Source organism: Mustelus asterias, chromosome 7, assembly GCF_964213995.1.
Source record: "Mustelus asterias chromosome 7, sMusAst1.hap1.1, whole genome shotgun sequence".
Classification (NCBI taxonomy): domain Eukaryota; kingdom Metazoa; phylum Chordata; class Chondrichthyes; order Carcharhiniformes; family Triakidae; genus Mustelus; species Mustelus asterias.
This window is the reverse complement of record NC_135807.1, coordinates 67,530,519-67,555,750: the sequence shown is the minus strand read 5'-3', so window position 1 is coordinate 67,555,750 and position 25,232 is coordinate 67,530,519. Positions and strand designations below refer to the sequence as shown.

The 25,232-nt window shown below is 44.1% G+C and overlaps 1 protein-coding gene across 3 annotated transcripts in view; it reads left to right on the top strand.

The window, feature by feature from the left end:
* The window catches only part of tmem68 (transmembrane protein 68), a 39,698-nt gene that overhangs the window by 1,015 nt on the left and 13,451 nt on the right, over positions 1 to 25,232 (top strand). The window contains exons 3-6 of one of the 3 annotated variants that reach the window (XM_078216184.1): positions 3,877 to 3,998; positions 10,522 to 10,948; positions 18,267 to 18,434; positions 23,880 to 24,073. In XM_078216184.1, coding sequence (XP_078072310.1) covers positions 10,624 to 10,948; positions 18,267 to 18,434; positions 23,880 to 24,073 — 687 coding nt within the window. In that variant the 5' untranslated portion in view covers positions 3,877 to 3,998; positions 10,522 to 10,623. The remainder of the gene's footprint in view (positions 1 to 3,876; positions 3,999 to 10,521; positions 10,949 to 18,266; positions 18,435 to 23,879; positions 24,074 to 25,232) is intronic. The other 2 variants (XM_078216185.1, XM_078216183.1) reach the window with 2 other exon arrangements.

The window sequence follows — 25,232 nt, the reverse complement described above, 5'->3', positions numbered from 1 at the left end:
TTTTGACGTACTCGTTTTTTGGGGGTTGGGGGGGGAGAGCGTGCTCCCCCCCCCTCCCTCCCCTCCCCCCCCCCCTCCCCCCCCCCTCCCTCCCCTCACCCCCCTCCTCCCCCCCCTCCCTCACACCCCCCCTCACCCCCTCACACCCCCTCCACCCCCCCTCCCTCACACCCCCCTCCTCACACCCCCCTCACCCCCTCCCTCACACCCCCCCCTCCCTCACACCCCCCCTCCCTCACCCCCCCCTCCCTCACACCCCCCCCTCCCTCACACCCCCCCCTCCCTCACACCCCCCCCTCCCTCACACCCCCCCCCTCCCTCACACCCCCCCCTCCCTCACACCCCCCCTCCTACCCCCCTCCCTCACACCCCCCCTCCCTCACACCCCCCCCTCCCTCACACCCCCCCCTCCCCTCACACCCCCCCCTCCCTCACACCCCCCCTCCCTCACACCCCCCCCCCTCACACCCCCCCCTCCCTCACACCCCCCCTCCCTCACACCCCCCCCTCCCTCACACCCCCCCTCCCACCCCCCCCTCACACCCCCCCCTCCCTCACACCCCCCCTCCCTCACACCCCCCCCTCCCTCACACCCCCCCCTCCCTCACACCCCCCCTCCCTCACACCCCCCCCTCCCTCACACCCCCCCTCCCTCACACCCCCCCCTCCCTCACACCCCCCCCTCCCTCACACCCCCCCTCCCTCACACCCCCCCCTCCCTCACACCCCCCCCTCCCTCACACCCCCCCTCCCTCACACCCCCCCTCCCTCACACCCCCCTCCCTCACACCCCCCCTCCCTCACACCCCCCCCCTCCCTCACCCACCCTCTCCACCCCCCCCCTCCCTCACACCCCCCCCTCCCTCACACCCCCCCCTCCCTCACACCCCCCCCTCCCTCACACCCCCCCCCTCCCTCACACCCCCCCCTCCCCTCCCACCCCCCCCTCCCTCACACCCCCCCCTCCCTCACCCCCCCCTCCCTCACACCCCCCCTCCCTCAACCCCCCCCTCCCTCACACCCCCCCCTCCCTCACACCCCCCCTCCCTCACACCCCCCCTCCCTCACACCCCCCCCTCCCTCACACCCCCCCCTCCCTCACACCCCCCCCTCCCTCACACCCCCCCCTCCCTCAACCCCCCCCTCCCTCACACCCCCCCTGAAACCTCTCCTCCACACCCCCCCCTCCCTCACACCCCCCCCTCCCTCACACCCCCCCCTCCCTCACACCCCCCCCTCCCTCACACCCCCCCCCCCCTCACACCCCCCCCTCCCTCACACCCCCCCTCCCTCACACCCCCCCCTCCCTCACACCCCCCCCTCCCTCACACCCCCCCCTCCTCACACCCCCCCCTCCCTCACACCCCCCCCTCCCTCACACCCCCCCCTCCCTCACACCCCCCCCCTCCCTCACACCCCCCCCTCCCTCACACCCCCCCCTCCCTCACACCCCCCCTCCCTCACACACCCCCCTCCCTCACACCCCCCCCTCCCTCACACACCCCCCTCCCTCACACACCCCCCTCCCTCACACACCCCCCCTCCCTCACACCCCCCCTCCCTCACACTCACCCCCCTCCCTCACACCCCCCCCTCCCTCACACCCCCCCCTCCCTCACACCCCCCCCCCTCCCTCACACCCCCCCCCTCCCTCACACCCCCCCCCCTCCCTCACACCCCCCCCCCCTCCCTCACACCCCCCCCCCTCCCTCACACCCCCCCCCTCCTCACACCCCTCCTCCCCCCCCCTCCCTCACACCCCCCCCCCTCCCTCACACCCCCCCCCCTCCCTCTCATACAAGATTCTGAGGGGGCTTGACGGGGTAGACGCTGAGAGGTTATTTCTCCTAGCTGGTGAGTCTAGAACCTGGAAATACAGTCTCAGAATAAGGGGGAGGTCATTTAAGGCTGAAATGAGGAGGAATTTCTTCACACAGTGGGTGGCGAATCTTTGGAATTCTCTGTCCCAGAGGATTATGGATGCTCCTTTTATTGAACATATTTAATCAGAAATAGACAGATTTTTGGTGTCTCAAGGACTTGCAGGAGTGGGTGGGAAAGTGGGGTTGAGGCAGAAAATCAGCCGCACTGTTGTTTGGTAGAGCAGGCTCGAGGGGCCAGATGGCCTACACCTATTTTTATGTTATTCTATAGTAAAATTAGTGTTTTAAAAAACAGTGTCAACGCTGGTGACGTATTAGGAGCAACAATGGTTCTTCTTCGACAATCACTCGCTAACAAGAATGATTGTCCGCCTAAGAAACTCCGAGGGTCCAATTTTACCATTTTCATTCTAAGTGCTGAATCTGGGCACAATTCAGATCCGACTTGGAAATCTGTTCTCAGGCGCCCACATACTTGAAAAACAAATCACGGGTCTGAATTGTACTGTGGGCAGGGTTTATCGCGCCCCAAATGATCAGTGCTCTGAACTGCGCAAGCGCAGTTAGAAAAAATTCAAAAATCGCGCCGCAGTCACATCGCTCCCGGGTCACAAAAAGCGGATAAAGCGGCCTGGAAGTGAAAAGCAGGAGCGATGGCCCCCACAGACATCGCCCCACCCCACAACATAACTGTCTCCCTTATTCACCAACCCCCCCCCACCCCCCACCCAGACAGTTCGCGACCCCTTGCCCCCTTCCCCCACACCGATCGCCTGCAGAGTTGCAGCGGACCACCTGCCTGTCCCCCCCACCAGAGATCCATCGCATCCCTCCCCCCCCAGGAAGAATGATCAGGCCTCCCTCCTTCCCCCTCTCCCTCCCACCAAGCAGACAACGATCTGCCCTCCCTCTCCCCCACCCCTCCACCAGAGAATGACCTGGCCCGCCTCCCCGCCCCCGCTCCCCCTCCCAACCAGACAAGAATTTGGCCCCCTCGCCCACCCCCCCTCCCCCCCCCACACCAGAGATACATCTGACCCGTCTCCTCCTCCTCCCCCCACCCAACCAGAAAATGATCGTACCTCCCTTCTCATGCCTCCCCCCATCTCCCCCCCCCCCCCCCCCCCCCCCCAACTAGAGAATGATCGGGCCCTCCTTCCTCCAACATTGATCTGAGTCAGCGGGCCCGATTTTCATTCTAAGTGCTGAATCTGGGCGCAACTCAGATCCGCCTTAGAAATCTGCTTTCAGGCGCTCCCATTAGCACTTAGCCTGAAAAAAAAATCGCGAGTCCGAATTGGGCTGTGGGTGGGGCTTAGCGCGCCTGACATGATCAGAGCTCTGAATTGCGCATGCGCAGTGAGGAAAGAAATTTGAAAATCAGGCCGCTGTCACATCGCTCCCGGGCCGCAAGAAGCGGCTAAAGTGGCCCGGGAGCGATGTTTCCCCACAGACATCGCCCCCACCCCTACAGCATAACTGTCCCCCTTATCCCCCCCCACGGATCTGAGTCAGAGAGCTTTTGGAAGCTCTGAACCTATTTCAGCAGCTGGAGCGCCCGAAACAGATCTTTTGCCGCGCATGTCTGTTTTGCACCGAATCTGGGCGTGCGAACGCGATGGTAAAGGGGGAAATGCTGATAAAGTTGGGCAGGTAGTTCATTAATTCAATCTAAATACATGCAAATGCATTTAAATCGCCGTTGCACCTGTTTCGGGCGCAAATCTGATCGTGCCATTTTTGGGCCTTGGTAAAGTGGGCATCTGCGTGAGCGCGGATCACGTTAACGGCCTCACACCCAACTTGCACGACGCAATGGTAAAATCGGGCCCCGAATTACTGGTCATGGGTTTTGTGGGTCCTTGCATAGCTAATGAGCCCAATTCTAGAGTCACATCTTCAACCGCGCACTTGGTAGGTGTGTCCGGGAGGATGTGGGTTCGGTCCTTGGACTCTAGATCACTGCTATTCCTTTCTTGGGCTCCTTTTCCAGGCCTCCTCTTGCCGATGGGTGTCGTTGAAGAATTGTGTCCATGCAATCAGGAAGTTTCTCCAAGTAGGTCTCTTCAGAGCAAGGATCTCTGAGGCGTTGATGTCTATGTTGCATTTCTTGAGGTAAGCCTTCAGGGTATCTTTGAAGTGCTTCCTTTGTCCTCCTCTTGTTTGGGAACCTTTCTCAAGTTGGGTGAAGGAAGTTTGCTTTGGCAGTCGGGACTCTGACATCCTAAGCACATGGCCAGCCCAGTGAAGTTTGTTTTGGATGATCATGGCCAATTAAAGGATACAATTTTAAGTTAAAAGAATGAAAGGGAGCTGTTTGGAATTTCATTTAGACAGGGTAGTTAAAAGTGCATTTCTTTGGCTGCTGCCATTGCTGAAGCAGTTCATCAGTTAATTTCAAAGGAAATTGGTAGTTCTTGAAAATGAGGAAATATTTGATTTATTATTGTCACATGTATTAACATACAGTGAAAAGTATTGTTTCTTGCGCGCTATACAGACAAAGCATACGGTTCATAGGGAAGGAAACGAGAGAGTGCAGAATGTAGTGTTACAGTCATAGCTAGGGTGTAGAGAAAGATCAACTTAATGCAAGGTAAGTCCATTCAAACGTCTGACAGCAGCAGGGAAGAAGCTGTTCTTGAATAGGTTGATACGTGACCTCAGACTTTTGTATCTTTTTCCCGAAGGAAGAAGGTGGAAGAGAGAATGTCCGGGGTGCGTGGGGTGGGTCCTTAATTATGCTGGCTGCTTTGCCAAGGCAGCGGGAAGTGTAGACAGAGTTAATGGATGGGAGGCTGGTTTGTGTGATGGATTGGGCTACATTCACGACCTTTTGTAGTTCCTTGCGGTCTTGGGCAGAGCAGAAGCCATCCCAAGCTGTGATACAACCAGAAAGAATGCTTTCTATGGTGCATCTGTAAAGGTTGGTGAGAGTTGTAGCTGACATGCCAAATTTCCTTATGAGAATGTAGAGGCATTGGTGGGTTTTCTTAACTGTAGTGTTGGCATGGGGGGAGGAGGACAGGTTGTTGGTGATCTGGACACCTAAAAACATGAAGCTCTCGACCCTTTCTACTTCGTCCCCGTTGATGTAGAGAGGGGCATGTTCTCCTTTACGCTTCCTGATGTCGATGACAATATCCTTCATTTTGTTGACATTGAGGGAGAGATTATTGTTGCCGCACCAGTTCACCAGATTATCTCATTCCTGTACTCTGATTCGCCATTGTTTGTGATGTGATCCATTAAGATGGTATCATCAGCAAACTTGAAAATCGAATTGGAGGGGAATTTGGCCGCACAGTCATAGGTATATAAGGAGTATAGTAGGAGGTTGAGAACACAGCCTTGTGGGGCACCGGTGTTGAGGATGATTGTGGAGGAGGTGTTGTTGCCTATCCTTACTGATTGTGGTCTGTGAGTTAGGAACTTCAGGATTCAGTCGCACAGGGAGGTGCCGAGGCCCAGGCTACAGAGTTTGGAGATGAATTTCGTGGGAATAATAGTGTTGAAGGCTGAGCTGTAGTCAATAAATAGGAGTCTGACATAGGTGTCCTTGTTATCTAGGTGTTCCAGGGTTGAGTGCAGGGCTAGGGAAATGGCGTCTGCTGTGGACCTGTTGAGGCGGTAGGCAAACTGTAGTGGATCCAGGTCGTTCGGGAGGCTGGAATTGATTCGTGCCATGACTAACCTTTCGAAGCACTTCATAATGATGGATCAGAGCCACCGGCCGATAGTCATTAAGACACGCTGCTTGGTTTTGCTTAGGTACCAGAATGATGGTCGTCAGATAGGGACCTCAGATTGTTATAAAGAGAAGTTGAAGATGTCTGTGAACACCCCTGCCAGCTGATCTGTGCAGGATCTGAGTGCATGTCAGGGTACCCCATCCGGGCCAGTCGCTTTCCGTGGGTTGACCTTCAAGAAAGCTGCTCTGACGTCAGCAATGGTGACCCCAGATGCCGGTTCATCCAGGGCTTCCGGGGTGGAGGGCATGCTCTCGCTGACCTTTTGCGCAAAACGGGTGTAGAATGCATTGAGCTCATCAGGGAGAGGTGCTTTGGAGCCGGCGATTTTACATGCCTACATCTTGTAGCCTGTTATGTCTTGCAGACCTTGCCGTAGTCGGCGGGGGTCGGTATTGCTAGCCTGCGACTCTAGCTTGGTCCAGTCCTGTCCATTGGCATCTCTGTCTTTTGGCATTTTGGCATAGTCTGAGGGGATCAAGCAGCAATAGGTCTTCAAAAGGGAATTGGATAATTATCTGAAGAAAAAATATTTTCAGGGTGTGGGACAAATTGAGTTACTTTTACAGTGTTGACAAGGATCACGAATGACCTCCTGTGTTATGAAAGAACATAAGCAGAAACTTGATTGGTTGAATTAGCCTTCTGCAGTGCTGGACCATTCTATGATTCTAAAAGTGACAGATTGCAAATATTTAAAACTTTTTTCTTAAAGTGACGTACGCCAAAATAAATTACTCCTATTGAGGTAACACCAATCAGACCAGTACACATTGCCTTTATATTGATCAAGCAATAAAGTACTGATCCTGTGTATGATTTCTCATGAAAGTAAAGCAGAGGCTGACAGTGGTGGCTGAAATGTATTCTCTAAATCTGGAATAAATGATTTTGTCTGTGTGGAGTTTGCACATTCTCCCTGTGTAGGTTTCCTCCGGGTGCTCCGGTTTCCTCCCACAGTCCAAAGATGGGTGGGTTAGATTGATTGACCATGCTAAGTTGAACCTAGTGTCAGGGGGATTAGCAGGGTAAATATGCGGTGTTACAGGAATAGGGCCTGGGTGCAATTGTTTAAAGATGTGCTGGTTAGGTGGATTGGCAATGCTAAATTCTCCCTCAGTGTACCCGAATAGGCGCTAGACTGTGGCGACTAGGGGATTTTCACAGTAACTTCATTAATGTAAGCCTACTTGTGACTAATAAACTAACTTTAACTTTAACATTTACTTTTACAAGTGCCTTTGCAGACTAAGTCTAAGGTCACAGACCTTTGTACTGCTAGACTTCAAGCTGAATTTTTTAACAGATTATGTATGGAAAACAATATTTTATTTTGCCTTCAAAACTTCACCAATCTCCATTCTTAACCTTCTCCCGCTGCTGCTGAAATCAAAGTGCACACCTTCTTCACTTTAAGGATTAACCTGTCTATCACCCTGCCTTCAAGTTGTACCAACTACAATTCATAATACCATATTCTGTAGTCCCACCCATAATCACACCCTGGCTAAATTGAACTGGCTTCCCCATATCTCAATGGGGGTTGAGTTTCAGATCCTCAGTGATCACAGTCACAGTCCCCAATCCGTTTGTTCTGTTATTTAGTGGTGCTTGTTCAGTTTCTTTGCCTTTTGAAATCCCAACCTTAAAATCCTCTGACTTGTCACCCATTCCTCTATCAAAAGTTTCCAAGAATAACTGACCTTTTATGTTCACTTTTTTCTACATGTTGTTTGAGACATCTTTCTGCAGGTGTAAAGAAATGTAAATTGTTCTTGTTTGTTGCTGTATCTATCTAGTTTTACTTGACTTCTTTCTGCTAAAGTACATTTCCTCAATCCAGCATCATATACGTCTAACTAGCAATGAGTGCTTCTTTCATATCGCTTTGTGATTGGTTAGTAACTTAAATATATATTTGTTAAGAAAATGTACTGTCAGAAAAGCACTTAAGTTGTGTGATTTTCACATTAATTCTTGACACTAATAGCCCCTTAACTATGGAGATGCTGACCCCAATGGCAAGCCCTAAAGGTTACAAATAATAAGGTGGCACAGTGGTTAGCATTGCTGCCTCACCGCCGGGGACCCGGGTTCAATTCCGTCCTTGGGTGACTGTGTAGAGTTTACACGTTCTCCCTGTGCTTGGGTTTTCTTTGCATGCTCCTGTTTCCCCTCACAGTCCAAAGTTGTGCAGGTTAGGTGGATTACCCATGCTAAATTGCTGCTTGGTGTCCAAAGATGTATAGGTTAGGTGGATTAGTATGGGAATAGGGCAGAGGGGAGGGCCTGATGGGATTCTCTCTTGGGGGGGGTTGATGCAGATTTGATGAGCCAAATGGCCTCTTTCCGTATTCTAGGGATTCTATGGTTTCGTTGTTCAACACTGCATTCTGCTTCAGTGCATGTGACAGGAACATTGGACTTTGGAGCTGGAGTAGGTCATTCGGCTTTTCAAGCCTGTTCTGCAATTCAATAAGATAATGGCTGATCTGATTGTTATCTCAACTCTACCTGCCTGTCACTTCCACAGACTAACGACCTTCTGAAAGAAAAAAAATCCCTTTATCTCAGTCTTAAAAGGTAGACCTCTTATTCTTAAACTGTATCCCTGGTTGTATTCTCACCCACAAGAGGAAACATTCTCCCAGTATCAGTGCTATCAAGTCCTCTTGGGATCTTACATGTTTCAATAAGATTGCCACTCATTCTTCTAAACTCCAGTGAGTATAGGCCTAACCTGTTCAACTTTTCTTCATAATGTAAGCGCTTAATTCCAGGAGAAGTGGAGTGCAGCTTCTCTAAATTCCTCCTAACACAATTTATGTCCCTTTTCCAATAAGGAGACTAAAACTGTGTACAGTATCCCAGATGTGGTCTCACCAAAGCCCTGTACAGCTGTGAAACTTGCCTACTTTTAAATTCCATTCCCCTTAAAATAAATGCTAACATACCATTTACCTTCCTAATTATTTGCTGTATCTGCATACAAACTTTTTGTGATTCATGTACCAGGGCATCCAGTCCCTCTGTATCACACAGTTCTGCAATCTCCCTCCATTTAAATAGTATATTATTTTTCTATTCTGCCTGCCATAGTGGAAATATTCACATTTTCCCACATGATTCTCCATCTGGCAAATTTTGCCCAATCACTTAATCTGTTCATATCCCTTTGCTGACTCTCTCTCTTCACTTAACACTTACTTTCCTACCTATCTTGATGTCATTGGTAAAGTTAGCTACTATACATTTGGTCCTTTCATCCAAGTCATTGATATAAATTGTAAATAGTTGAGGCCCCAGCACTTATCCCTGTGGTAGTCCACTAGTTACAACTTGCCAACCTGAAAATGACCCATTTGTCAAATTACTGCTGGAAACTGTTACAAAATTAATTGTGCAATTCCAAGTTTGTCTGCAGAGCAGTCAAGTGGTTGTAATTTTGAAACACTGCTAATTAGAATTCAACCTTTGCTCTTGTGTTTCCTGGGATTCTGTGGTAGTCCTAAAACAGGAAGTGGAGTTGATTCCTTGGAATATCAAAGGAAGCTACTGAGGGACATTGATAGGCTTGAGGCATTAGTTTAAAGATGGTAGATTAAATTCAGAGCAAGTGTGTGGTGATGTATGTTGATTTAAAGATAAGGCAATAATTATACACTCGAACTAAGATCACTGCTGTGGAAGAGCCAAGGGATATGGGGATACAAATTCACAGTAAATTATGAAAAACATCTCAGTTTACCAGGTAATAAGACTCTAAAAATATAAACTAATGGAATTCTTAACTTATCAAGTGATAAAGAAAATGAAAGTCAAGAGGCATGACGGTTCACAACTTTTGTAAGACCTAAATTAGGGTACTGTGTGTTCCACACTCTAAAAGGATGTTGAAAATTTGGAAAGAATAAAATGTACATTCACTAAGATTCTACCTTGGGTGAGCAACTTCAAATACAAAGAAAATTGGAAAATCGTTTTTTCTCATGAGAACATTGTAGATTATCAAGTTGTAGAAGTGTTCAAAATTATAAAAGGACGGGTAGGGTAGATTGAAGGGGAATTATTTCAGTCTGGGTGGTTGAGTTCAGAATGAAAAGCCATAGATGCAACATTTAAGAAATTTAGCAAAGAGAGCAGAGGAAACAATTTTGCATGGAAAATTTAGAAGATGTGGAAGTATATCATTTTAGAAAATTAGATTGGATAGCTGGATGAAGGAAAAGGGGTTGAACAAATATGGAAAAAGGTGACTAAGTGCGGTTAGAATTATTTACCTGCTCAGGTTAATTACCAACATGTACTGATTGAGTTGAACAGCCTGTTTGTTATAAATTCTACATATAAGGTTTACCATGTTCCTGAAAATGTTTATTTTGCTTTCAATGATGCCAATGAGTTGTGAAAACATTGACATCCTTGAACTTTCTAATGTTTACTGTGCACACCTCAAATTGGCTGTACCAATGTTGTGATCTTAAAGTATTCCTTTGACGCTCCTGTTAACCTGTGGTATCATACATGCTCTTTACTTGATTATGGTGGGAAATGTTGATATTTCTTATGACTATTGATTTAAAATTACAGTTGTGCTATACAACTGAACGAAATGATTAATTGTGCATAGGTCGAGACTGTTAAATAACAACTGGATTTATTTGGCTGAGAGGAATGGACTGGAGGTATATGAGTGCATATTTCATGAATAATTAGCTTCCAGATTTTTTGGTCATAACATCTGGTTGTAATCCCATTATTTACTAAATACTGTTTGATGTAATATTTGTAATTACTAATTCTGAGCTTAATAGCAAACTTTTCTCTAGACTGTATTAGTATTTTTTTTCAAATTGCTGAGATCATGACACTATTTTCTGTTCCTACAGTTGACAAGAACTCTGTCTTACTCTTAAGAGAATACTGCTATACCTGCCGTAATGATCCCCAAACTTTATCTCTGTACTGATGTTTGCTGATGTTGGTTTGGTATGGCTGCTGCTGATGAATCCTATGTGGAAGGACAAAGTGGGAGTTTTGTGTCCTACATAATTGACATAGTGGAAAAATGGACTGGCTTAGAAATCCTGGAAGGCTCCTTGCATTACTTGGACTACCTCTTGTGGGTTTTCACTCCCCTCATCATTGTCTTCATTCTGCCATTGTTTATTATTCTGTTCCTGTACCTTTCCATTCTTTTTCTGCACATGTACAAAAGAAAGAGGGAGCTGCAAGAGGCTTATTCAAATAATGTTTGGGATGGTGCTAGAAAGACTTTGGCAACTCTGTGGGATGGACATGCAACAATATGGCATGGTAAGCAGTTTTCATTTTTAATATTGGTATTATTAAACTGTTGATCATAGCTATAATCATTATTGTTAGCAGCAATCAACAAGGAAATGTTAGACACTTTTTTTTTTCTTTTGAAAAATAAGGGATTTTTCAGTTGACCCATTCTAAAGTTCTTGAAATTACAAGGAACTGATATTGATGATGCAGCCAAAGAAGTTCAAACACTGGGTGAAGATTGAAAGTTAAGTTTAAATTAAGGAGAAATTCAGAAGGAATTTTTTCATAAAAAGAGTAACTGACTACGTGAAATAAGATTCCAAGGCAGATAATCAAATCAAAACTATTGTGGTTGAAATGCTCTGGGAATAAAGTTGACCTTCTACTTACGAAATGTGAATAGATTTTATTTTTATATTTGATTAGATAATTCTCATCAATTATGAAGTTATGATGGGCTAATGTAAGTTGAGTAAAATATTTTCTGTTAATCTTGAAATTTTCATGTCTACATTAGGTGTGACTATATTAACAGCACAGAGCAAAATACAATGTTTGGCTGCAAGGAAAAGCTTGTGCCTTAACTAGCCTAACTTTGTGATTTCGTTACCTTTTGCTGTGTTCTCTTGAAAGCATTTGCACTGTTTTGTTTAAATGACCTGCCTCGGTATCTTATGATGTGGAGATGCGGTGGGGTAAGCACAGTAAGAAGTCTCACGACACCAGGTTAAAGTCCAACAGGTTTATTTGGCAGCACTAGCTTTCGGAGTCTCAAGCTCCTTCATCAGGTGAGTGAGGACTTGTGTTCATAAACAGGTTGTATACAGACACAAACTCAATTTACAAGATAATGGTTGGAATGCGAGTCTTTACAGGTAATCAAGTCTTAAAGGTACTGACAATGTGAGTGGAGAAAGGTCCAAGCACAGGTTAAAGAAATGTGTATTGTCTCCAGCCAGGACAGTTAGTGAGATTTTGCAAGCCCAGGCAAGTCGTGGAGGTTACAGATAGTGTGACATGAACCCAAGATCCCGGTTGAGGCCGTCCTCGTGTGCAGAACTTGGCTATCAATTTCTGCTCAGTGATTCTGCGTTGTCGTGTGTCGTGAAGACTGCCTTAGAGAACACTTACCCGAAGATCAGAGGCTGAATGCCCGTGACTGCTGAAGTGTTCCCCGACCTGGAAGGGAATACTCCTGCCTGGTGATTGTCGAGCGGTGTTCATTCATTCATTGTCGTAGCGTCTGCATGGTCTCCCCAATGTACCAAGCCTCGAGACACCCCCATTTCTTGCCTTCAAACACAGGCACAACTTCAAACAGACCATTGTCCACAGCAAACTACCCAGCCTTCAGGAGAACAGTGACCACGACACCACACAACCCTGCCACAGCAACCTCTGCAACACGTGTCGGATCATCGACACGGATGCCATCATCTCACGTGAGAACACCATCAACCAGGTACACGGTACATACTCTTGCGACTCGGCCAACGTTGTCTACCTGATACGCTGCAGGAAAGGATGTCCCGAGGCATGGTACATTGGGGAAACCATGCAGACGCTACGACAACAAATGAATGAACACCGCTCGACAATCACCAGGCAGGAGTGTTCCCTTCCAGTCGGGGAATACTTTAGCAGTCACGGGCATTCAGCCTCTGATCTTCGGGTAAGCGTTCTCCAAGGCGGCCTTCACGACACACGACAACGCAGAATCGCTGAGCAGAAACTGATAGTCAAGTTCCACACACATGAGGACAGCCTCAACCAGGATCTTGGGTTCATGTCACACTATCTGTAACCCCCACGACTTGCCTGGGCTTGCAAAATCTCACTAACTGTCCTGGCTGGAGACAATATACACCTCCTTTAACCTGTGCTTAACCCTCTCTTCAGTCACATTGTCTGTACCTTTAAGACTTGATTACCTGTAAAGACTCGCATTCCGACCATTATCTTGTAAATTGAGTTTGTGTCTGTATATGACCTGTTTGTGAACACAAGTCCTCACTCACCTGATGAAGGAGCTTGAGACTCCGGAAGTTAGTGCTACCAAATAAATCTGTTGGACTTTAACCTGGTGTTGTGAGACTTCTTACTGTCGGTATCTCATTCCAGATAGCAGTGCCTCTTGTGGGGAGACAAAAGTCCTTCTGAATTTCTCCTGGACTGAAAGTTCAGAATTTTATCCTGTGTTTGAGCTATTTGCCTGCATTAACTCTATCGGTTCACTTTGTAATTTCAGAACCTTGATTGGTTTCACTTGAATTCTCCTCATTTTCAAAGAAAAAACTAACTTGCCTAATGTTTGTCACTAGATAATAGCTGTAATCATAGTTATTATGCTCACCTGGTATATTATCCTTTTAGGTGACGAGAAATATTTAACAGGTGGAATCAAACCAGTTCTTTAGGTTCAGAAGTACAATTTATTTTTGCTCTGTATTTTGCTAATGCAACTCAATGACTTTGAGGCTGGCAGTTTCATAGAATCATCTACAATAACCTAATACGTTTTTCCGGTCAGATCATTGCACAGCTTCCATTTAACACAAGGACTTTGCTCTTTCTCTAATGTTAATAGTTATCCAAGTTGAATCATCATTGTGGCTAGCTACTCAGCAATTATTCAAAATGCCAAATCTTCAGAATATTAATATATTTCTCATGATTTACACTAAGCATTACATTGCTGTGGTTGGCAAACATGGAGGTACATTAATCTATCATTATAATGGAAGGAGTCCCAGAACTAAACAATGAATTGCTTCACTGTAACCTCTTTGCAGCTTTAAAGGTTTTTCTGTTTTTCAGGCTACCAATACCATATTTTAACTAATGTTTCATTGCTGTTAATGCTGCATTGTCAAAGATGCTTCTTTTTACAAGATGTTAATGTTGAGACCATGTCTGTTAGTTCAGGTGCATCCCATAACATTATTCAAAGAAGAGCAATGTGTTATTTCCAGTGTGCTGGCCAGCATCCATCTGACAAGCAACCCCATCAAAATAGTTCAGGCTCTTATCCAATTTTTCATTTGAGAACTTGTGTGCCAATTGGTTGCTGCTTTTACTACAAAGGACAGTGACTACACTGCGAAAGTACAAATGTTTTCTTGGATTGGTCTTTTGAGTGAAGCATTATCAAACTTTTTCTGGGGAAGATTAATATGTATCAAATGCAATTCCTTTGTATATCACAAGAGTGAAAAACATGATCAGGCTATTTAAATATCACCTCATTGCCTGAAAATATGTTGTTGTCCTTCAGCTTGGAGATTGAATTCACTAGAGGTCTGGTTTTCCCACCAGCAAAAGTGTAACTTGGGTATTGTGCCAAATGTGCATAATGATGTGTTGTTCAACATTAAATCTGAGACTAGTTTAATCTACTTGCTTGTTTCACGATGACTTGTAGTTATTATTGTAAGAATTAAAACAGCACCTAGAATATTTTAGGTAACATTGTGAAGAATTGACCTCTGACCATGTCTCAATGTAGGCAAATATGCTGTAATTAGCTGATCAACAATTTGTATTTATATTGTGTCTCAGCAACAGAAACATTTGAAATTACTTTAAAGATAACTATTAGAAAAATTAATTCTGGGCTGGAAGGGAAACATTAAGAGTGGTAGCTAAGCTTATTCCTTGAGAAGATTTTTAAATGTTGAGAGATTTTGGTAGGTTGTTACAAAAAATAGGATCTAGGCACATGAAAGCTCTGCCATAATGATGGGGTAAATTGGAGGAAGTGGAGGTTGCTGCAGTGCACAACATGTTGCAATCAAAGGGATGAAGCGATATAGGTCTTCAGGAACTGCAGATATAGAGTGGATTAAATACTGGGACCAGGGTGGAATTTACAAAAGAGAGTAAGGATTTTAAATGTGATATTTTGGTGGAGATACATAAGATCAAGAAAGTTGGAATTGTATAGGGCAGTCCATGTGCAGCAGAATTGTGGACAAGTTGGATTTTATGGATGATAAGAAACCAACAAAGGTATCATTCGAAAAAGCAAGTCTGAAAATGCCAAGTAAGTGGTTTTCAGCAGAGCAGCTGAAGGAAGGACTGGAATAGGCAGTGTTGTGGCAGTAGAATAAAGCAGTCTTTAATATATAGGGTTTTAAGTTCAGCTCAGCACAGGACATTGATTATATTCTAGTTCAGACCGTGAGAGTGACTAGTGGGGGGATAGAATCTGAGGTAATGAAGTGGAACTTGTGGCCATACATGAAGATAATGATGTGGATTTTCTGATGTTTAGCTGAAGGAAATTGTTACTCCACCCCGTGACCTGATGTTGGAAAGATATTTTGATTTCTTGGAGATGTTATGGGTCAAGGTGAACAAAGTTATTGTTGGGCCCATCTGACTGTTGTGTTCTGCTGGGTCCTAACTCAAGTCTTGCATATGAAGTTCTTAAACCACTTACTATGGGAGAATAGCTGGAAGATTGGGGGATGAGGGTAGGTGTGGATTGCTGAACAGAAAAGATCACCACTTTTTCTTCTGCATTAATTGCTCAAATCGGAGCAATGCAAATACAAACATACAAACAAAATATGTCTAATTAATTGCCAGGTCTGTCCAAATTTGGTAATGTTAGAGTTAAAGAAGCTCATGAGCTCCTCAGATTTGACTTTTGAATAGCAGTGTTGGGATTAGAGTTCACAGGAGCTGTGGTCATGGGAAATAGAGCTGAGGATTATCTTTGCACCGTCCTCAAATGATCCTGAAATTGTTTTCGCTAAGGAAAGTGAAGCATGTTGTGGTCAAACTGGACTTTGGTGTCACACAACTGGCTTAACTGCTATGATTACGTTTGTAGCCCTCTGATCTAAAGGAGAAATACTTTTTTTTCCTTTAGTCATTCATGGGATATAGGCATTGCTGGTAAGGTGATTTATTGCCCATTCCTAATTGTTCTTGAAAGTGAGTAGCTTGCTATGCCATTTCAGAGGGAGTTGAGAGTCAACCACGTTGCTGTGAGTCTTGAGTCACATGTAGGCCAGACTGGGTAAAGATGGCAGATTTCCTTCCCTAAAGGACATCAGTGAAACAGAGATTTTTTACAACTATTGGTGATAGTTTTCATGGTTTCTATTGCTGAGACTAGCTTTGTATTCCTTTTTTTATTAATTGAATTCAGATTTCACTTGCTGCCACAGTGAGATTTGTACCTAAAGCATTAGACTGGATTATTGGTCAGTGAGCTTACCACTCTGTCATCATCTCCCCCTAAAGTTGCAATTTGGAAGTACGCCACTTAGACCAACAAGTCATTTTCAACATTTATCTTTCATGCATAAAATGCTTTATTATCTTTTATCTACCCTGTTTTCACATCCATTCAATCCCTTTTTCTTTGCTTATCCAGTCTAATTTTAATGTTGACATGGTTTACTCATTTATTAATACGGGATGTTGATTCTATATCCTCAGAAGTGAAGCCATGAAAGCAATGGGTGGGAGAGAGATTAATTTACTGCGAATGAGGACATTAAAGATAGGGACAATTAAACAAAGTTTAAAAATTAAGCCACAGTTAAACAGTTGCAGAGAGAATTTAGTGAGAGGATATGAGGAATTCAGGAAAGAACTGGGAAAAATATGTCCTTTTAAGTAGCCGGTAACAGCATACATTAATAAAGCAACATTTTGCACAACTGGAAGCACACAAATGATGTTGAACCAAGAGATGTTAGGAAGCTTAGCTGAAAAGATGAATTTTGAGAAGGTTTTTTAAAAGTGAAGTGGGTGGTGGAAGAGAGTAGGACCAAAGCAGTTGAAGGCACTGACACAACTGGTGGGATGAAGGGGAAGCACACAGGTCCCAAGGTCAGAGGGCAAGGTGGAAGAATGTGGAGGATACAGCTGCATATGGTTAGCACTGCTGCATCACAGTACCAGAGATCTGAGGTGTGTGGAGTTTGCACATTGTCTCCGTGTCTGCGTGGGTTTCCTCCCACAATCCAAAGATGTGCAGGTTAGGTGGATTTGCCATGCAAAATTGCCTCTTATTATGCCCCAAGGTGTGTAGGTTAGAGGGATTTGCAGGGTAAATATGTGGGGTTACGGGAATGGGCTTGGGTAAGATGCTCTGTTGAAGAGTCACTGTAGACTCAATGGGCCGAATGGTCTCCTTCTGCACTGTAGGGATTCTATGATGCTATGATTCTATGAACTATAAAGTAAGTGATACCTAAAGCTATGAAAATATAATGGACATTATGAACACGTTGCTATAAAGAGGGAAAGTAAACTCCCTAGATGCATTTTTCTTGCAAGAGAATCCTTTATAATTTGAAAGTCATCGGAAATCAGTGGGCTTGTATACATTTCAATTCAATAAAACCATTGAAAAATTTCCTTCAGGGATGTGTAAATTATAAATCGCCTAATATTTGACTGTTTTCTTGGGAGAGGGGGACTTAGCCCATCTAGTCAAGGACTTGGCAGTTCTACAAGTGGGTTTCCTGGTTTATGGTTCAGTAATTTAAAAATATTTTTTAAAAATTGAATTGAATCTCTTTTATCTATAATTCTGTAAAGACCAGAACACAGTGAAAAATGAATGTTATTTCTTATTGTAATTTAATCAAATAATCAGCACAGTCAACCTTGATCATACGCAAGTGATAATGTCCAGTTCAACAACTGACCAACTGCTATTTGTCCACAAAACTCTGCTAATAAATTTGGCTAATTACTTGCTGTTTATGTCCATTAGCCTTGTGCTATCATTTATTGAAGAGAAACTTCTTTAAAAATCTTTCAAATTGTAGGGGGTTTTCACACATTCAGTGAAATATAACTAGCTCCTATAAAAATGAAAGGTATAGACCACTAACGACTTAAGAGAATGACAGATTTTGAGATGAATGTTTGGTAGCTCCTATTTCCATGATTTGCTAGGTAAGTTTAGACAAGTAGAAATGATAAATCCAAAATCAGTACAAGTTGAATTGGATTAGTGTAATAACAGCCTATAATTAAAACAATACAGTGCTGTGTACTGAATGTAAACTATACAATGTCTCATTTTCCACATGTCAAAATAATGACAATATACTCACTGATATGCAACCCATTGTAATTAGAATTGAATTGCTGTATAGACTCTCCATTATTGCTTATCTGCTATTGTTAGCTTGAAATATGCAACAAACTTTTGTTGCATTTGTGCCCAGATCAGATTGGTTTTGTAAATTCTTATTTTTAAGACTTAAAATCCTGTCTGCCTACAAAAGCAATATAAGCATAATGATCCTCCCTTACCATAAAATGCATACATTGTGTAAGTATTAGTCTAACTCTCTTCGTTTTTCCTCAGGTTACGAAGTTCATGGATTGGAAAAGATTCCTAATGCAGGGCCTGCACTGATTGTTTATTATCATGGGGCCATACCTGTAGACTATTACTATTTTTTAGCTAAAGTAATTATCCATAAAGGAAGAACCTGCCATTCTGTAGCTGACCATTTTCTTTTTAAATTACCAGGTACATTTTCTTTTATTTCTGTACTTTTTGCTGGAGTTTTATGTTCTGCAAAACAAGTTCTAAAATCAAATTCTATGATGAAAGCTTTGCAAAAGTTAAAATTGCAGTAACAATTACCATTTGTTTGAAGTATGTATATTTAAATATTTCCTAGAATCATAGAATGGTTATAGAATAGGAGGACACCATTCAGTCCATTGGATTCATGCTGGGTTCATTGCAAGAGTAACTCATCTAGCCCCGCTCCCCCATCTTTACCCCCATCTCCCTGCAAATTTCTTGTCTTTAGATAATTGTCCATTCCTGTTCTGAATAAAATATTTTGTAACTGTAGAAGATAATGACATGGGTAAGTTTGTTAAATAACCTCAAATATTGTGACACTACTTTAAGTAATTTGGCAGTGTAGTAACCAGTAAAATCAGTACAGAAGTTTATGAAAAAATTTAGTTTGAGTATGATCTGAAGAAAATTTTAGTTTATCTTAAACTGTAGAATTAAGTGACACAATAAAAGTTAATGATAAGTCCATCTTTTTTTTTAAAAAAATAGTTGAAATGTACAAGTAGTGTGGAATTGATATGTATCAGGGCTTATTCACTTTCCTCCCTTCCTTAGCCGTGATTTTACCCAAGACAAACTGCCAACACAAAAGATAAACTGATCATGATGCATATTTTTTGTTGAGACAGAGGTAATCTTCAAACTTTTCCCTTTTGTGCAAACTCAGCATATCAAAATTTAATACTATCTTTTGGAAGGGAGCCACTGCTGGGAACTAAAGCAAACGTATGAGAGATGAATCATGCAGATACATATTTGGAAAGTGTGAATTTGTTACAACAGAAGAAATGAGAGGACATAATAAAATGATTTTGGGTATTTTAATGGTTGTTTTTCTAGATGGGAGAAATCCTTGTAAGAACTGAAAACTGAACAACATGAGTATTTGTACTATTTGTAAAAAGCTGAAGGAAGAGTTTAATTAGTCTATCACCTTTAGTGTTGGGAACATTGTTTATCTGTGAGTATGCATGTGTGGGGTTGCAAGAGAGAAAACAATGTGTTTCTTTTTCGACATAATGAGAACAGGAGCATTTTGTAAGGATATTACATCAATTCAGATCTACAATAGCTTCAAATGTAAAGGATGGATTTACCAGGTGAATACTGGATATGTTGGGATTCGAATGTACAAAACTAAGCAATGTCTGTGCATCCTCTAAACTATTTGAACCCTTTGTAAGCTATATTGGAAGAAAATTACATTCTATTGCATTTCAAATTGAGAGCAGCTCTATAAATGGCTACAGGTTGAGGTCCAGCAAAAACAACACGACCTAAAAAACAGATGGTGGATAGAGAAAGCGCATGAGTTCCACCAGTTAGCCAACAGCCATGACGAGCGAGGTTTCTTTAGCGCAGTCAAGACTACCTACAGCCCAAGCATCCAAAGCCCCACACCATAGCTGACCGAGAATGGAGTGGTGCTGATGAAGAACAGAGAGGCAGCCAGCACCCACTGCAAGGAGCACTTTGAAGGTGTCCTTAACAGAGACTCTGTCTTCAATGTGAGTGTCCTCGACTTCACCCCGCAGCATGCGATCCGCCACCATTTCAGCACAACCCCAACCCACCATGAGGTTGAATGGCCAACTGCCAGCTAAAGAACAGCTAGCCATCAGGAGCAGATGCAATCCCTGCCAAAGCACTAAAACATGGCAAAGAAGTACTATTGGCATGATTACATGACCTCATTTTCCTTATCTGGAAGGAGGAGAACATGCCAGGTGATCTCAGAGATGCCATAGTCGTGACCATCTTCAAAAAAAGGTGACAAGCCTGATTGCAGCAACTATGGAGGAATTTCCCTGTTGTTGACCACAGGGAAGGTCATCGCAAGAGTCCTCCTCAATCACCTTCTCCCTGAAGAGCTCCTCTGAGTCACCAGGTTGATTCCGCCCACTATGGGGTACAATGGGCATGATCTTCAATGTGCAACAACTACAAGAGAAATACAGGGAACAGAACCAAACCTTGTACATGGCCTGCTTTCACATTACAAAGGCCTTTGACACTGTCAACTATGAGGGATCATGGAGCATCTTCCTCCGTTTTGGCTGCCCTCAAAAGCTTGTCACCATCCCCTGCCTGTTCCATGATGATTTGCAAGCCATGATCCTCACCAGCGGATCCACCACAGACCCAATTCATGTTCAGACTGGAGTCGAGCAAGGCTGTGTCATTGCAGCAACGCTCTTCTTGATTTTTCTTGCTGCAATGCTCTATCTCGGCCTCAGCAAGCTCCCCGCTGGAGTGGAGATAAACTACAGAACAAATAGGAATCTATTCAACCCGGCCTGCACACTCGGAGACCAAGCTCCAAGCCATTGTCAACACCTTCACCGAGGCGTACAAGAGCATGGGCCTTGCACTAAACATCCGTATGACAAAGGTTCATTATACACCTGTCCCCACCACTCAGCGCTGACCACCTCACCCCCCCCCCCCCCCCCCCTCCCCGCCCAGTTAGCAAAGTCCACAATGAGGACTTGGACAACGTAAACCATGTTCCATACCTTGGGAGCCTTCTGTCAACCAGGCCAGATGTTCAAAACTACCTTCAGTATGCCAGCGTAGCCTTTGGCCACCGAGGAAGAGAATGTTTGAAAACTAGGACGTCGGACCCAGCACCAAGCTCAAGTCTGCAGAGCAGTTCAGAGACGTGAACTATGTATAACAGGCACCTCAAACCCTGGGGACATATCACCAGCACTGCCTCCGTAAAACCCTGTAAATCCATTGGCAGGATAGGCTCATCAATATCAGTATTCTTACTCAGGCTAACATCCCCAGCATCGAAAGATTGACTATGCTCGATCAGCTCCTCTGGGTGGGCCACATCGTCCGCATGCCTGACATGAGACTCTCAAAATATGTGCTCTACTTGGAGCTTTGACACAGCAAGTGAGTTCCAGGAGGGCAGAAAATAATGCTTCAGGGACACCCCCAAAGCCTCCTTGAAAAAGTGCAAAATCCCAAATGACACCTTGGAATCCATGGCTCAAGACTGTCTGAAGTGGAGGAAAAGCATTCGGGAAGGAACTGAACGCCTCATGTTTCATCGTTGAGAGCAAGCTGAAGCCAAGCGTCAACAGTGAAAGGAGCATGTGGTAACCCGGGTACCCCACCCACCCACTCCTTCAACCACCATCCGTCCCATCTGTGACAGAGACTGTAGGTCACGGATTGGACGCCACAGTCACCTGAACTTATTTTTAGTGTGGAAGCAAATCATCCTCAACTCCGAGGGACTGCCTACGAAGAAGAAACGATATCTAAGAGAATGGAAGTATTAGTTTATCATTTTAAAAAACATTTTAGGAGTATCGTTTGAGTTAAAGTTTATCTTGCAACATGTTGGAAAACGATAATTGATTAGAATGTAAATGCTACAAAATACATGAATATTCAAACTACATTGGTTTATGAGCAATATGTCACAGAATTTCTTAGAATTGTTTGGCATAAGACCATTATTTAAAACCAATGTCTTCTACAAATTTATTGGTACCTTTTGTATTCAAGTCACTACACATTGTAGCTATCTATCTGCAGTTATAATTTGAGACAATTATATTTTTGTACCCATACTTTACCTATTCATCTACACCTTGCAGCTTCTTTTAACTGGTGGTAAATTTCTGTATATTTTGCCAAAATGCATTATCTCTGCTACCTCTTAACTTTCTGTTATTAATAACGTGTGATTATCGCACAATGACATGCCCACCTTTTGAATTCTGATAATTTATTTTAAGAACCAGTTCCTTTTCTACAATTATATCTGTTGAGTAAAAGTTTCAAGGACAAAGAACAATACAGCACAGGAACAGGCCCTTCGGCCCTCCAAGCCTGCGCCGCTCATGTGCCCACTAGACCATTCTTTTGTATCCCTCTATTCCCAGTCTGTTCATGTGGCTATCTAGATAAGTCTTAAACGATCCCAGCGTGTCTGCCTCAATCACCTTGCTGGGCAGTGCATTCCAGGCCCCCACCACCCTCTGTGTAAAATACGTCCCCCTGACATCTGTGTTGAACCTTGCCCCCCTCACCTTGAATCCGTGACCCCTTGTGTTTGTCACCGCCGACCTGGGAAAAAGCTTTCCACTGTTCACCCTATCTATGCCCTTCATAATTTTATACACCTCTTAGGTCGCCCCTCCTCCTCTGTCTTTCCAGGGAGAACAACCCCAGTTTACCCAATCTCTCCTCATAGCTAAGACCCTCCATGCCAAGCAACATCCTGGTAAACCTTCTCTGTACTCTCTCCAAAGCCTCCACGTCCTTCTGGTAGTGTGGCGACCAGAACTGGACGCAGTATTCCAAATGTGGCCTAACCATCGTTCTATACAGCTGCAACATATGCCAACTTTTATATTCTATGCCCCGTCCAATAAAGGCAAGCATGCCATATGCCTTCTTCACCACCTTCTCCACCTGTGCTGCCACCTTTAAGGATCTGTGGACTTGTACATCCAGGTCCCTCTGTGTGCCTACACTCCTGATGGTTCTGCCATTTATTGTATAGCTCCCCTTACATTAGATCTACTGAAATGCATCACTTCGCATTTATCTGGATTAAATTCCATCTGCCATTTCTCTGCCCAATGTTCCAGCCTATCTATATCCTGCTGTATTCTCTGACGATGTTCATCACTATCCGCAACTCCAGCAATCTTCATGTCGTCCGCAAACTTACTGATCACACCAGTTACATCTTCCTCCAAATCATTTACATATATCACAAACAGCAGAGGTCCCAGTACAGAGCCCTGCGGAACACCACTAGTTACAGACCTCCAACCAGAAAAAGACCCCTCCACTGCTACCCTCTGTCTTCTATGGCTAAGCCAGTTCTCCACCCATCTAGCTAGCTCACCTTTTATCCCGTGAGATTTAACCTTTTGCACCAGCCTGTCATGAGGGACCTTGTCAAACGCTTTACTAAAACCCATATAGACGACATCCACGGCTCTTCCCTCGTCAATCGTTTTTGTCACCTCCTCAAAAAACTCAATCAAATTTGTGAGGTATACATTATCTCGTAAAAGATGGATGTTGGTTGCTGACTTCAAATAAAACCAGGATGTTGCCTAACTACTGAGGTTAGGCAGTAGGTCATAAGAAATAAGAACGTAAGAAATGGGAGCAGGAGTAGGCCATCTAGCCCCTCAAGCCTGCTCCGCCATTCAATAAGATCATGGCTGATGACCAGGCTGGTCAAACCTGGGGTTAGTATTGTAAGCCTATTTAGTTTTGCTTCTGACGCTATTATTTGAGACAAGCATACAAAACACTTGGTTGTTTCAAATTTTTTTCACATTTATTTCTGCCACTTTTTGTAGATAACCATGCACACAGGTTTCTAAATTTCTTTTTCAGGCTTTAAATTATTGTTGGAAGTTTTTAGTGTCATGCATGGTCCTCAAGAGGAGTGTGTCAAAGCTTTGAAAAGTGGTCACTTGTTGGCCATCTCGCCAGGTGGAGTCCGTGAAGCACTCTTCAGTGATGAGACTTACAATATATTCTGGTGCGGTCGGAAGGGATTCGCTCAGGTGGCAATTGATGCTCAAGTGGTGAGTACAATTAAGCAATGGTTTTCTCTTTGGAGGATGCATTATCTACTTCAGTTTGTATTTTGTGTCTGTCTTTATTTCAATGTTTTTGCCCCAAAATAAATCCCCCGTGGCTCTAAAGGAAAGTGACAAACGTGAACAGCTGTATTTTAAATATTTCGCTTTTACGAACAGCTGTCAATCCTTTTATAGCTTCCACTGCCACAGTGATTGCATCATTTACCAAGTGGAAAGATCTTTATTGCAAAGGATTAGTTGGCAGTCGTTCTTATTCCCAGTCCTTTATTAGTCCACCATAATTAGCTGGCAGACACACTGAAAACATGCCATCCTAGTTATATTGAGTGTTAATGTTAACTGCAACCAGCGATTAATTCATAACTACCAATAGACTTGTACTACCTTAATGTGTCAGCTGTGGCTCAGTTGCAAACAATTGCCTTTGAATCAGGAATTTGTATGTTTAAGCCTGAATCCAGAGAATTAATCATAATAATCTAGACTAACAATCCAGAGCAGTACTGAAAGATTATTGCACCACCGGAAGTGCTATCTTCTGGAAGGGATGTTAAACCAAAACCCCATCTGCTTTCACGGGTGGATGTAAAAAATACTACGGCATAACTCAAAGTAGTACAGTTATTCCCTGGGTCTCCTGTCCCATATTGATCCCACAATCAACATCACAGAAACATTAGTTGATCAATTTCACATTGATGTTTTTGGGAGCTTGCTGCACTGAAATAGGCTCTCATGTTTTCTACTTTCAATGGTGACTGCACTTCAGAAGTATTTAATTGGCTACATATCACTTTAGGACATCCTGACCTTGTGAAAGATGCTATATAAATACAAGTCTCTCTTTTAAATATGAAGTGATATTTTAAGCAAGCTATGCACCCCCCCTCTTCCCCCCCCCCCCCCCCCCCCTCAGTAAAAATGGCTTGTGACCAGTGATACAGCAGACTCAGCAGTGTAGAAAATGGGCTTGTATTGGTGATTTTTCCAATTATGGGTTTTAATAAGTCAGTCTTATCAGGAGGGACCAAACAGTGAGCATCTAATTTGAATTATATTAGTAAAACCCAGACAGAACAAAGGTTGCCTGTCCCTTCTCCCTCATTTGGGAATGTGGCACAGAGGACTAAATTGGAAAAAA